This window comes from Falco punctatus (assembly GCF_963210335.1).
Source record: "Falco punctatus genome assembly, chromosome: 7".
Taxonomy (NCBI): Eukaryota; Metazoa; Chordata; class Aves; order Falconiformes; family Falconidae; genus Falco; species Falco punctatus.
In genome coordinates this window covers 24,135,588-24,150,981 of record NC_137587.1, presented here as the reverse complement: position 1 = coordinate 24,150,981, position 15,394 = coordinate 24,135,588, and the positions used below count along the sequence as shown (strand labels likewise).

Below are 15,394 nucleotides of genomic sequence, written 5' to 3'. Positions count from 1 at the left end.
TGTGGCACTAAATCTCTGTACACAGTGAATCCTACAGTCTCCAGAGGCTGCAGCCTGCATAAGTGCAGCACTTTTCCTCACCTTTTGGTTGCTATGGAGCCATCCTGCAGCCCTCCCTCGAAAATTGTGAAGCACAATAAATTCCTTGCCACACAGTGCTGCAGGTCAGATTATTGCCCGAAGTTTTCAAGATTCAGAAAAGGTTATAAGGCGTCGTGGTCAGCCCCTGAACACCTTCAATTCCAAGAAAGAGGCTTTCAGAGAACCTTTGTGCTATGATGGTCTCTGCACCATGCTTAGGGAGGGGTTGCTCCTCTGCAAAATTCACAAGATGTGTCACCGATAATGAGATCATTGCTTGAAAAGTCATTCACTCCTCACTGAAATACCCATAGCCTGAAATGAGGAAATCCTAGTGCGTATCCTATACTTATGTAAAAATCTGGGATCAGTCAAGAAGCATCTGCCAATGGAAATGAAGTGATTTTCACCATAAATGATATTTGCAATAAATAGCCCACCTGCTAATCTCATTTTGTGATCTGATTGACTTAATAAGTCACTTGAACTAAATCACTAGGAGCAGAATCTCTTTCAACATCTTGAGTGCCATAAAACTGCAGGCTCAGATACAAATGAAAAATCAAGTACAAGACACACATAGAATATATAACACCAGTTGAAACACATTTATGAAGCGCTCCTGCTTCCCCATGGCCAAGAAGTACTGCATATGCAGCAATCCTGTGTGCAAAGTCATGGGGCAAAAGCACATTTTGTGTTGCTCTTGAGCGGGCCTTGCAGGCCAGCTCTAGGAATAGAAACTGCACTTCTGGCACAGCCTGTCTCCCCTTGACAAGATTTGAGAGGCAAAACAATTTGCAGTGTTGAGATTTTTGTCGATTGAGCCCAGATTTCCCCTTTTCCCACTTGGCATTCGAAGGAATGCTTCAGATCAAACGCCGTGTCAGACAGATGTTAGGGGCACGCACTGGGGCTGACAGTGAAACGTGATGTGGTAGACAGGGCGGGAAGCAAGGCAGCAGCAATGATCCATCAGGATGTAAAATTCATGGGGCAGATCTCAATTAGTTAAATTATAATAAAAAGCTGTAATTGCTTATGTCAGATCTGCTTGCGAACCGTAACACTTTATGCAAAATACAATTCTAACTGCCAGGTGCGGTTGATTTTTACCTAGAAATTTTCATTAACAGGGTTCTCCTAGAAAAACCTCAACCTGGAACAAACTTTCCAGTGAGGGGCAGCTGAATGCTGAGCTAGTGATGCCAACATAGTGAGCATGGGATTTTCAAAGAGTCTTGAGCTTCATGATTGAAGGTGCTCACCACTCTGTTTATCTTTGGAAGTTCTTAAAACAGGCGAGTCACTGGGGGAGTACAAAAGCGTCACCAATACCCCTCCTGGAGCTTCCCTTGACAGTCTGTCCACCTGTGGGGCTTCTCACCAGGCTTGAATTTACATTATCATTGCTGAATGGTTTTCTTAACAGATCTTTAGTTGAATTGTATTAATGTAACAATTTCTTTGAGAGATTTAGGCAAGCCAGTTCCTGTGGGAGCATCCCATCCAGGATATGTCAGCATGCATATGTCCCAAATATGTGTCTATAGAGAAAGGTATTCAACAAGTGCTGTCAGTAATTAAAATTTCTCTCTGTCTTCATCTGCTCAATAGGATATAGAAAATATATAATATTTTTTAAAGGGTGACTCCATTAAGTCAGATTCACTGCTGGTGCAATGACTGTGCACAATGACAATGCTGGTGCAAAATGACAAAATGACAAAAAGGAGGTTACTACATAACCTTTTCTCAAAAGTTAAAAATAAAATGACAACTTTTTGTCATCCTGTTCTATTTTGTGTTATTTTTGTGCTGTGTTGGAAATCTGTTTGGTTTTCAGTAACAAAATTTACCAATGAGAGCTTTTGAACATTAAAATACTCTTGTAAAATATACCTTGGTGTTAGGCTTTTACTGCAGAAACAATACAGAGTTATTTAAATCAAAATGTAAATAATTGATCATGTTCCAAATTTCGCACAGAAATAATCAGCCCTTTGAAAACAGATGTAGCTATTCAAGTTAACAGTCCCGTCTCAAGAAAAACTATACTACGTGGTATAGTAACTGACTGGAGCAGACACATTAGAACCTCAGCTGTAGAAAAAGAAACATTTGCAATCTTAAAAATAATTTTATTTTTCCTTTTCATTTTAGTGACATTACATATTTAGACTAAATTTATCCCCACTCTCACACAAAGCACCTTGTTCCCAGGAACAGTATAAATGCTGAATGAGGAACCAAAAAACTTAGGAAGAAGAAGCTTTACTTTGCCTATTTGATTTGCAGTACCTGCTACACCACCACAGATCATCCGTCTCCCTCTTCATTCCTTGTGCTGAGACTGAATCTTATTGTTAAAAATTCAAAATGAGATGAAAGCAAAGGAGACTATCATACCATTCTGAAGACAGAGGGGGGAAATTGTTCAGCAGAAATAATGCTTTGTTCATTTTACTTTCATAATTAAATATTTTTTTAGGGTCACAAGATTATGCAGCGCACATAGGCATATTGCTCTAATTTTTTGTTCTCCTTACAGTTATAATTAGACTTCTAAACACTAATTTATGTCTAATTTTTGCAACCAACCTCTGATGGAAAGACTATAAATACTGACTTGGATGTCATCAACTTTTCTGTGCATACAGGCTTTGTATTTCCACACAAAACTGTTCAGTGCAGTAAAACCTGGCCAACTACTCGGTCTCTTTCTCCTGCTTTTTTTTTTTTTTCTTTCTTTCTCTATTATTTCCTCTAACATTTTAATGTTTTGAAACCGGTCAGGTGACTGAAGGAGCTCAATATCTAGGGAAAGTCAGCAAGACTGGTTGTTGGAGGAAATTCTTGGCTGATATAAAGCTCAGAACTTGGACTGCATTGTGCAAAGCTCCATTCGCAAGGGAGCAAATGCTGAAAACCCAGATAGATAATCTATCTTTCAAATTATTATAATTATCCCACTTACACTTCTTGGTAGCTATTAGTATTGGTAACCCTTAATTGCTCATCTTTCTGCAGTACCACATTTCACTTACCTGAAGCAGTTCTCACTCGTCCTTGATGCAGTCATGCCCACAAATTTGTATCAGGTTTAGATGTGGCTTGGTAGACTCTGTTTACAGCACTCCTCTTACTTATTCTCAATTTACATAGGATTTGCAAACTCTGAATTTTGCCTTGAATTTTTATTTCATATGGCCTTAGAATGCAGCTGAAAGCTGAAGTTTTGCTTGATTTTAAGTCTTAGCCAAAAAGAGTTGGGGTTTTTTTAAGTGTGCATTATTTCTATGTTTCCAAATAATATTCTCGTTTGTATTCGTCTCAAATATTGGCCTCAGCTTGCTGGAAACGAAAGGCCTGGCCATTTACTGTAATAACCAGCTGTGTATTTATTTAAAATTCAGTCTGAACTTGCTTAAAATATGGTTCCAATTCCTTTTGAAACCTGGCTTGGGACTCCCAAGTTCTCAAACTATGACAACCCTTTCAGGGCACTGGCCTGGTTTTGCACGTTAAACATGACGGTTGTAGCTCTATTTAAAATTCAAACATATTCTCCTACTTAGGTGGATATGATGCTGGAGCCCCTTGAAATTCTGGGTTTGAATCTAGGCTGATTCAATATAGACTGAACACTTGCAAAGTCACTATCCTCAAACATCCATATACATAATTTCAAATGCAGTGCAATCACTCGCTTGCTTAAAATTAAGCACATTTGCAGATTATAGAGGATGACAGTGCGGTGTGTCCCATTGCAGTGAAGCTCCCAGTTTGAGAATCAAACCCAACTCCAGACATGCTGGCACAGCGACAGGCACAAGTCACCGCAGCAGATGTGCCACACTGTACTACCGTGGTGCCCCGCGCTGCCCATCAGCTAGGGACACCGCACGAGGTGGTGGCAGGGGCCGCAGGCTGGCTCACGGCAGGTCCAGGCACCGCACCGATACAGCCACAGTCCGCCAGAGTGCAAATGCCAGACGATCCCACCTTGACTTTCTCTTAATTTTAGGGTTTTCACCTTTTTCCCTCAAGCTGCAGACCAAATCAGGAGAGATGTTCTCTTTGTTTATTGAGCACTTTTGTAGCCACCTCTTAGATGGAAAAATAACACGAAGGACAGGATTTCATAGTTTCAGCTGCTTTGATTCAGTAAAGGAAATGCTCAGTGTGAGTAATGGCATCCTTAATCAGCCTAGCCCTTGCACACACTTCAAAATAGCTTGAAGTTAAATCAGTGCTGAAGTAAGACCTTTGTACAGTTTAGCAGTCGAACAAGAAAGTCAATCTAGCTGTGTCGACACAATCAAGTATTCCAGCGAGGCCTGTGAGACATAAAACAGGTTTGGGAAATCCAGTATCTTCACAATAGATGGGCTATTCAGCATGTCAGCGAATTTATGCTATTGGATTTTGTGGTAATTACATCAGTCCTTTCGCCAATCTTGAAATATTGTCCAATATTGAAAGAAGTCACTTCCAATCTCAAGGCATAAAAAAGTGAAGATGAACATTCATCAGAAAATTTCTTTCATGAGTGTTTTATTTGAATTTATATCATATCCACAAAAATAGAAACAGCCTTTAGAACCATTTTGTGATACATCGTCTCCAAGCTGAGGTTTACAATGACAATAGTGAAATATCTAACTCGGATTTGTTTCCACATGTATACATTGAAGATGATGCTGTGAGAAGCAAGCAGGAATTACGCAACGTGCTGCAGAAAGATGAAAATGTAACTAAACATTTTAATGTCTGTGTAGTTCACCAGCTTACATACAGTTTCTCAGGATGTTTTTAGAGTAAATTGCTCTAATTTTGTGCAGAAAACATAGTTTGAGAGTGCTCATGCCAACACCTTTGACACTTTGCTTGTAACTATATAAATATAATATACTTTCCTTTCTAGAGCTTTATACATATGAAAAATTATGGTACAATGAAAATCTATACACACGGTGCTACCAGTTCAGCAGCTGCTAATTTAAAGGATACATCTAAAAATATGATTGCTCAGCCTCTGAAATATAAAATAAAAGAGCAATCAGAAATTCTTCTTGTTTAAATAGTAATTTACATAAACATTAATCTCTTCATTTTCTCCATTTGGTTAGGTCTGGTAAAAAGACTCCCTTTGTTTGGTTGCATCTGTCCTTGGCAAGAACTGTAGTTTTAAACAGTCCTTTTTGTTTGTCTTACACAAAGGTTAATATATTTGTAAAAGAGAGTAAATGTTGGCCGTCTTCTATTCCAGCTTTGTGCTATTGTAATGCTGAATGACAAGTACATAGTCTGAAAAGTTCTGCAGAGTGGGAACAGAAACCTGCATGATTTTCACGTGCTGAAAGACATGACAGTGGAAGACTGGCATTTATACTGCACCCCAGCATAAATCACTCTCCAGATTTATACAGTATGCTTCTAAATAAAGCTTTAGCCTTCACAACCTTTAAAAGCAGGTTTAGCTGCTGCTCAGTAACCAAGCAGTGACACGTGTATATCACAAGTTCATTTATCTCCCAAGAAGTTTGTTGAGAGATCTGGTAGAAAGCAGCTTTATGAAGGTACTACAATCAGTTGCTGTACAATGCACGGTAACCTGAGATAAGGTACAACAGTACTGCAGATTTGTGATGGTTCCACTCGTTTCAGATTTTCACCCAAGGTGTGGATTGGGAGTGGTGGGTGGTGGTGAAGAGCATGGAGCAAAGGGCTGCAAATAACCATGGGGTGGGGGGGAAGGAATGGTCTTTGGAGCAAAGTGAAGATGTTCTCCTTGTCTGGTGGCCTGGTTCTTGTTATATGAACTACAAAATTATGGTAAAGGAAGTGAAATGTAGCTAATCAAGCTAAAAAAAAAAAGGAAATTATTGAGTTGCGCAAAAGCAAGCAAGGCTAGCACAGTCAGTCCAAAAAAAAAAAAAAGAGAAAGAGACTGAGAGAAAAAAATGCTTTGAAGTACAGAGACTTATTATTTGATTTGTAAATAAGATGAACCTCTCTCCACCCAGGTTATGAAAAGTAAAAATTGTCATGTATGGGTAATTGATGGTGACAGCTCTGGCATACAGTGTAGGAGGAGGTGTTATTGTTTGACATGCCCTACATGTGTAGATAACAAGCTAGGCTCTGATGTTTGCTTACAAATTGTTGCTAAGCACATTTGATACCCTTTATATTGATACTTCTGTTGTCTCTTGATTTCATCTCTGTTAACTTTTAAGACAAACAAAAAATGGAATAACCTACAACCTCCAGCTGCACCTTGCTGCATTTCAGGCTAATCTTGATTAGGGGATCAGGGGATGCCTGAGGAAATGGTTATTGGATGGATTTAATATTCTTAATTTTCTTTTTTTTTTTTTCTCCTGGACTTCTCAGTCCCCGTTATTGTTTTCCAAATTCCCCATCCCTGAAAAAGTGAGTTGGAATCAATCTTGGTTTCACCTCTGTTAACATCACCAAGAAAATCCTGTTTCTCAACTGCCATATCTCACATACTCAGTGACCTAGTGAAGTGCTGCCTCCTCTAGTTTTTATTTCCCCATGTTCTGTGTGTGCTTGGTGCCAGCAGGAAGCATTTGTGTCTTGGAGAAGGAAAAAGCTGCCAACAAACATTCAGTCTCTGCATTGCACTTCTAGAGATGAGCCCAAAATACTGACTGAGATCTGAATGTCCCCAGACTCTCAGGGTCTTTGTGTTGGTGGGGTTTTTTCCAGCTAAGAATCCCAAGCACAGCTGACAAATACAATATAGAGTTAGACTTGAGAAAAGCAAAGGGAACTCATATATTACAGGCAATGGAGCTTTGCATTTCTCAAAGTTTTTTTGAAATTATCTGTCCAGGTGAGACTTGATCTGCCAGGAGGACCAAACGACTTGAAGGGAGACTGCTTCCTCATGCCATGGCATTAATAAATGTTCTGCTTGCCCACCCCCTCACTACTTTGTATGGCATGGATTTGAATGCTTTAATTAGGAGTACAAGAGGGTGGGAGGAGTATTAGTGTTTCTACTGGGAAACCAGTGCCTTTTAGTAAGTTTGCTCAGTGAGAAAACAACCTTCTTTCAATAGCTTTTGGTCCCCGAGATTGACTCTTTCTGCAGTTCACCTCAAAAATGTATAGCCCTTTTCCTGGGATGAGCTGAATGCCCTTTGGAGATTAGGGAGGATACACAGTACCAGGTAAGGTCAGGTCCTAAACTTCTGCCTACAAAAGAAGGTCCCAGTGGTGGAGGTAGTATGGGTTCTCCAAATAAATGCTGACAGCCACCTTGCAGAGCCACTGCTCTCTGTGGCTGGGATAAGCTAACTGAAGAGGAACCCACTCTCTGACTCAACAAAAGCAACTGGAAGCCAGCAAAGTGTTACTCAGAAATTAGAGGAGGGAAGGAACAAATGATATTGGCCAATGAAAGCTATAAACCAGCTGACTATGGAAGAAGACTACTTGGCTCAGAGATGCTTTACTTTTCCTCCACTTACAGTGGCCTTCCAAAGTGTATTATCTTACTCCCTAAATGCCCTAGTATTTTGTTCCTTCCCTTTCTTTGCATGACTCATAAATCACATTATGCCTGTATGATTTTAAAAAAAGAGAAAAACTTCACAAGAAGGGAAAAATAATCATAATTCTATAATGTTAACTTATATCACAGAAAACTGTGTACATTTTTTCCCCATACAGGACATACTTCAAATAAAATAATTTTAACACCAATAATGATAATGCTCCTTCTTCCCGACAGAAGTAGAATTGGTTTTTCACCCCAGTTTGGTACATAAATATAAGAAAATAGTCTTTGAATATTTACATCCAGGTGTTTTAAATGTTATTTCTTGACATATTTAATTCTCATTTTCTCTCCAGCCACGGGCATTCTTTCCAAATTTATATACTAATCTCCGACCATCCACACGCTCCAGGATTTCTCTTTTATAATAGTATCTGTTAAAATAAAAACATAGAAAAAGATTGAAGATTAAATTCACCTACGGTCCTAAAAGGCCACTGCCAAATAGGCAATCACTTAGCTAGCTGAAAAGTCTTAATACCTAAGATTATTATAACTGAAAGATAGAGAAGAATAAATTGAAGTCTTCTTTTTACTTAATATTAATTATCTTCTTATTTTGAATTTCACCATATTTCAGGTCATAGCATATCGCTATATTTATCACACACTCATGAGATTTCACGGGGTTTTGTCCAGATAAGCCAGGATCTGAAATCAGACCAGGAAAGAATCTCAGCTTCCATTTAAAATGATAACTTTCATAGATGACAGGAAAATGCTCCAAGTGTTAAAGCAAAGAGCAACGAAAACTCTCACATACAATTTGTAAACCTATTTTAAGATAATGGGTGGGGGATATGTCTAGTTTCTGAGCGCTGCTGGAAATAACAAGGTATCTGGACATTACTGGGCCATTTAAGCCTTCCCTGATCAGCAGTAGCACATGAACTTTCAGCTTGCTACAACCATGTTTCTTTCTGACGTTGGTTGTTCGGGTGGACAGCAACAGAATGTATGTGTTATATATATATATAACAGCAGGGGAAAGAAAAGGCAAAGAAGAACACAGTGTTACAATTTCAAAATTAGTGGGAGACCCCCAAATGTCAAAGAAAGCAACTGGTGCTGCTGACAGTTCATTTTTAAAAGTCAACCAGATTCTCCATTCAGGTAGTTTCTTTACATGTCCCAGTCTCCTACAGCGACATCTCAGCTCACCTCATAGCCCGGCTGAGTTTCTCGTAAGTCATGCTGCTGTTGTTTTTCTTCTTTCCCCAGAGCTGAGCCACAGCTTCGGATTTTAAGAATCTGAAGACACCTTCTGACCGGTCTTCCCACTTGATTAATCCTGGATTTTTCTCAGGATTGAGAAGAATATCTCGAATAAATTCCCAAAGATGAGTTCCTCGAGGGTCTGAAAGAGGAAAGGGGGCAGGAAAAAGGAGTGTCTAAAGAGGTCTCCAGGCTATGCTTGCTATTTTTATGTCATGTTCTTACAGCATGTCATCTACAGGCAGTGACCACTCGGCCAGGACAAGCTATAGTTCCTGGAGTGCAGGACCCCCACCTCGGAGATATATAGGCAAAAAATGCTGACAGCCTTCTATGTGGAGGTGGAGGAGAGCGTCAGCCTTTGGCAGTCTGAGCCCTGTGGCAGGCAGGTAGAAGCCCCAGCAGCCAGGGGAAGCAGAGTCCAAACCACTCACTGCTTCCTTCTGCCTTTGGCACTGTTTCTGCCCTGAAGATAACATGTTTAACTCTTCCCCTCATCTCGTTTGCTCATTTTCCTGATATTCTTCTACAGCATGGCATGTAACCTGATATTATCATGTGGTACGTGAAAACGCCAAGATAATTGTGAAGCAGGCACTGAATCTCCATGCATTTAAAAGACAGACGGAAGGCAAAGGAGGTGAAATGCCATTCCACATTAATGAGTATTTGGTCCCAGGTCTCTTAGGTATACATGAAGAAGTAAGAAGGCATAGAATGAATAGAGGGATAGTGAAAAAGCTGGCTAGCCAAAATTGTATGTGAAAAGGGTGTAAAAAAGTTTGACCGTGGTATCAGAAAAGGCAAAACTACATCTCTAAGTTCAACAGGCATACCTCCCATTTTAAACACAAATCCATCTCACAGTTGCTGTAGAGGCGGCACCAGAAAAAGAGACTAAATAAGCAAGTCAGATGTAGTAGTTTATGATGGAGAATAAAAAGCACAGTGACAAGGCAGGCTAGAAAGATAGGAGGCCTTTGGTCTGACTTCAAAAGTATGCGAGGGTTTAGACCAAATTAAGAAGGAAACAAGCAAGTCAAAGATGTGAAGGTAAATAGAAAGTGGTACACAGTGCGACATGAGTAGAAGTAGATTTCAGTCGACTAATCCAATATTTTTCTTTATTATTATAACTGTTTTCTAGAACCACCAAAATGTGGTGGACCTAGTCTATCTGGACATCAGTAACATACCCAATAGGTGATGACACAGCAGTCCTGAAGAAACTGAAAATGTTGGGGATTAGCCCAATATGACAAGATGACCTTTTCTACATGCCAAGGCTGTGATTGAGTTCTTAGAACCACAGAATATCTTAAGTTGGAAGGGACCTATAAGGATCATAGAGTCCAACACCCTGCTCCTCACAGGACTATCTAAAACTAAACCATATGACTAAGAGCTTCATTCAGATGCTCCTTGAATTCTGAAAGGCTTGGTGTTCTGACTACTTCCCTGGGGCGCCTGTTCCAGTGACTGACCACTCTCCCAGTAAAGAACCTTTTCCTAACGTCCAATCTGAACTTCCCCTGATGCAGCTTCATTCCATTTCTTCGTGCCCTGTTGCTGGTTACCAGAGAGAGGAGATCAGCGCCTCCCTCTTGCTGCCCTCCTTGAGGAAGTTGTAAACTGTGATGAGGTCACCCCTCAACCTTCTCTTCTCTAAGCTGAACAAACCAAGTGACCTCAGTTCTTCGCAGGTTTCTTCAGACCAGTCCCATCTAACCCTTTAATTAGCCATCTTGATATACACACAAGAAAAGAAATAATGTGTGCAGATAAAAAGTTTAGGAGTTCTGGCTGGGCGAAGTCACAGAGCAGGCTAAGAAGAGGAGTCAGGAAGAGACAGTCAATCTGGATACCATATTGAAACAGGAAGACATCAAATACTACAAAATGTGGTGAGGGACAAATATTAGGGGTTTCTATTATAAATAGGGAATGACAGAATGACACGGGATGCAAAAGACATACACAGGATATTTTCAGCATTAAAATCTCAGTAAAGTACATTAGTGGAACTATTTCCAGAAATCACAACTATGGTAACCTCTACAGAGTCAGGTTCAATCAAAACTAGCAGAAAAAGCAGATTAGAGGAGTACAAAGACTGTCATATCAGGGGAGAAGAAGGTGTCAGGATTGAGGGGCGGGTGCTTGCTTGTAATGCCGTACATGAGAAGTTCTGCAAGGAGATGCTGAGCAGGGTCTCTGGTGCATGCTGCGCCCAGCAGGTGCAGGCACAAGCGTGGCCATGCCCGCGGACCTTCCTGATTTAGTCCTAGGTCACCTTCATCATTCCTTTACTCCCTTCCACCAGCTCAGCTCAACATAGGGCAGAGGCAACTGGTTTCTGGTTGCTTCCCCATAAGCCCTCACTGATAAAAAACAATTTGAAAAGTATAACAACACTGAGTCAAAAATAGCATAAGAAAACATTACTACAAGCAGTCAGATCCTTGGAGGATTCAATCGTAATAAGGATCTAACCAGTTTTGTTTTCAAAATGCTTCCTTTTCTCTCCCGAAGGGGATTTACTTTTAATGGGTTTCTCTTCCTCGGATCAACCAACCATCCTAAACATGGATGTCAACTTACTGTGCTTCTTGGTGTGGGACTTTGGGGCATGATCTTGCGATTTTTTCACATCTGAAGAATCTGCAGAGAAGGAAAATGAAGCCTATTTGTAAATTTGATTAAAGGCTTTCCATTGACTAGCAGGTTGAAAGAAATAAAACCACAAAAAAGAACGAATATCTCTTTTAAAGATAATCACTTTTCAGAAGGTAATCTAAGTAAGGAGGAAGGGGGACAGTTTTGTTTTCTGTACTATATGTTAATCAGCACACTTCACAAAGAGATCATTGATGAATAAAGAATGAATGCAGAGGTAAACATTTGGCTTTTGAAACCTAAATTTGGTTAACAAATACCTCACCTCATGTTTTGTGTGAGAGAGAAAAAAATAAGATGATCACCTCTACAAAACGAATCCTGAATTGTCCCATTATGTCTTAGTCTTTGCAGAAGCATGTATCTTTGGGGGCTTATTTGTTTCTGAAGAGATGATCTAATGTGAAATGTATGCACTGGTACCAATGCACAGAACACCTACCTGACTAAAACATAATGAACTGGCAAAGCATTGCTGTTTAGGGGGGAATGGGGAGGGGGGAACAGGGCTGCGCTGGTAGGAGTTTTTGGCAGCTGGACGTGCATATATTGTTCCATGGCTCAGAGCCATAGAAACAAGCCATTTCTCATCAATGGTACTTTATCAACTGCAGCCAGCCAGAGCAAGAATAGGATTTCTGGCACAAGTGTTTCTTCAGAAATGAAGAAAAAGAAAAGTTCTGCTTGTTCATAACTGTAACCTACCTTGCAGTCTGCACGTTCAACCCTCCTGCCCTCAAACCACCGCAGCCTGGCTCTCCTTTTGTCATTAATGAATATCTTTCATCTGATTGCTCTAAGTCTCACAAAATCTGTGGGATAGTCATAAGAGGGAGCCCCTTCTGTGTTTGCTTTTCAGCCTACTTCATGCCTGAATTCCATAAAGCAAAGCTTAAGGTCCCACGCATGTTTTCCCAGCTTCTATGAATGCACGATTATCATACTTTTCATGGAACCCGGGCATTTGCATGGGAAAATGACTCACAGGAAATATTAATTTGCATAGAAACTTGTCAGATTTGCACAAGCAACTGCAACAACTGCATGTGAAAAGGTAGATGCAAAGCTATTCACACACCTGCTTTATTCATACATAACTGGAAATATAAACTGAACAGGTCAGTGAGGATAAGTCTAACCTCCACTGTTCTGAGCCTGACATAATTATTGTCCTTGACCCCCAAGCAGCAAACGTGCTCTGAGTCATTTTGCCTTCCCAGTCTCAGAGAGCAGGAACTAGCCTGAACCTCACTCAGCTTGGGGGGAAAAAGTAAAATTAGTCTTATTTCGCTGCCTTTCCCCAGATTACGATTCCCCTGATGTTATTAAAAGCCTGTGGGAACTCCGGGCAAGGAAAGCAGGACTCAGTCCTTTATTTGCCCTTACATAATTCCTTCTCATTTTGTAATCCCACAATTCGCTTGCAAATGTTTGTTATGCTCCACTTAGCTGGAGATTTATTCTTGGAAGTTTAGCTGCCTTCTGCCTATCTGGTGATATATTCTGGATTTCAGCTGTGTAAATAGCCTCCCGCTCTGCCTCCGCTCCTACGTGGAGACCAGTTTCAAACATGCCATGTTAGGAGGCTGAGGCCTGACAGATGAAAAGAGTTATGATGCAGTTTCAACAAAGCTGTCTTACAAAACTTTTGACAAAAGGTTGCACAGTATTTGCATATGATTCAGGAATGAGCCATTTTTTTACGGGATATACAAATTTAGTTTTTACAGGAGGCTGTGCCCTTGGCGTGCCACCCTAGCTCTAGGCTTAAGCAGTCAGCGGGTAAACACACTGTGCCAGGATCTTGACTGGTCCCCATTCCTGTCAGAGAGCTCTGAAATCCTGGTAGCCATCTTGTGAGAGTGGGTGGAGGCAGTGCAGAAAGCAAACAGAGTGCTTGGTTGGGTTTTTCTTTAAGATTTGGTGGTTTTCTCTTCTGGTCAGGTTTTCTCTCTTTTATTTATTTGTTTGTTTGTTTGTTTGCTTGTTTGTTTGTTTACTGCTGAGTTTAAACTGTATGTCACTTGGGAAATGCAGCTGTGCTGGGAGGCCAGGGGATGCCGTGAACGGCACCGACACGGCAGCGACACCGGCTGCCCCCAGCGCGGAGGCAGCACCTGTGGGGCTGCACCTACAGCAGTGTGCTTTCGTCTCTCAGCCCCCCCTGAGCTTCACTGCTTTCCCCCTCGGGTCTGTTTGCTTAACAATCTCCTAAGAAGGACCTGCCTTTCCTTCCCGCCTTTCTCACTCCCCTGCCACCTCTGCTCTCCTCTTTTCCTGCTGCGTCGCTCTCGCGCCTCCACCCCCAGGATATGGCCCACAGTCCCACCGCCCCTACACATGTGCCGGGACTGCACTTTTGCCAGGCGCTGTGGCAAATGGGTTTGCTCTTTCTCCTGCCCTTTAGCAGGCAGATTGTAGCTCTGCCTCATGGAAGCACGGTGAAGAGGCGTGCAGTGCCTGACCTGCTGTCAGCCGAGACAGGCTCCATGAAGAAGCCCTTCTGCTGGCACAGTTGGACTGAGGGCTTGGTGTTAGCCCTACGGCTCCCCCAGGCCAGCCCCAAACCCAGCCACCTACTCAGTGTGAACCACTGGCTCACGAGGGAAATGCAGACACTTCTGGGGAGGAACATGGCACTCATTTGCCCAGATCCAGCTTGCACCACAGAAAAGTGTGGTGGATCTGAAACATCTCATCTCTGACACTAACACCTTCCCCTTTGACTCAGCCATTCCAAAAGATAAGTGGAGATTGCAGATTATGTGATCTTCTTTGTCTTGACAGAGAGAAAAGCATTTCTTTAAAGCAAGCTATTGTAATAATGATAGCTAAAAGAGCGTCAGAATCAGTATTACTTGTTTTAAAATTACTGGAGGCTCAGATTCAATCCTACAACAGAACACCACAGAGACTATTACACGTCGGTAGCTCTGGGACAAGTGACAAACAATTAACAATATAATTACAAGTTCCTTACCAGGAGGCTGGTGACTAGGTGTCGTCATGGAAATCTGAGCACGACAGAATGTTTTACTGTCTAATAGCTCTGGGAATTAAAAAGAAGACATTTATAGCAATAGCTTCAGACAATAAAAACCATCTCAGAAATGCATGAAGTATTGTGATGTTAGTTACCTACTGTGCTACCATAGCCACTGTCATATAGGTAATTCTCCTCTTTCCAGGACACCATTAGTGACGGATCTGAAGGTAAAGGACCAAAAGGAAAATTAGTTCACTAAAAGAACATTTTTTAGCACAGAGGTGAATACTGAGCACTGAAGGAATAAGAAATGTGCAAAAAAAGAGCTGTGAAGGGAACCAAGAAGTGAAGGGGCTATGCACGAAATTATTTTCTTTCACTCAAAATTATGGATGGGGTTTTGCATGCTCAGGCAAATGTACTTACACAAAGCACTGACTTTTAGAAATAACGTATTAGGCTCTTCCTTTTCCTGGCTAATATATATCATTAATGCCTGCCCTTGAAGGAGATTTCCTATGGCAGATCAACTCTAATTCTATCCAATCCAGTCCTGAATTCTCAGCCCCTGGTGATTATGACAGTGCTTTGGTGCCATAGAGATGAAAGTCTTCTCAAATATCTAGTAAAACAGGAGGATGCCTATAATGAGTATTTATTTCTATAATGGTAGAACTCAAAAGTCCCCCCTGAAACAGCTTCACGTGTAAGCCCATAGTGAGAAACATGAAAGCCTCTTCCTAGATGAAGGACCATTTTATTCCAGGCATGTCAGGTCCCCATCCTTAACCTAAAAAGCATCTCCATGATAAAAGAGGAATTATTTTTAGTGACCTTCTGGT

The 15,394-nt window shown here is 41.1% G+C and overlaps 1 protein-coding gene across 1 annotated transcript in view; it reads right to left on the bottom strand.

The window, feature by feature from the left end:
- Nucleotides 1–1,804: 1,804 nt before the first annotated feature.
- EHF (ETS homologous factor) overlaps nucleotides 1,805–15,394 on the bottom strand; it is a 64,144-nt gene continuing 50,554 nt past the window's right edge. The window contains exons 5-9 of the mRNA XM_080395419.1: nucleotides 14,705–14,773; nucleotides 14,547–14,615; nucleotides 11,492–11,551; nucleotides 8,837–9,032; nucleotides 1,805–8,049 (exon numbers count right to left, since the gene is read on the bottom strand). Of these exons, the coding sequence (XP_080251545.1) occupies nucleotides 7,950–8,049; nucleotides 8,837–9,032; nucleotides 11,492–11,551; nucleotides 14,547–14,615; nucleotides 14,705–14,773 (494 nt within the window). The 3' untranslated portion in view covers nucleotides 1,805–7,949. The remainder of the gene's footprint in view (nucleotides 8,050–8,836; nucleotides 9,033–11,491; nucleotides 11,552–14,546; nucleotides 14,616–14,704; nucleotides 14,774–15,394) is intronic.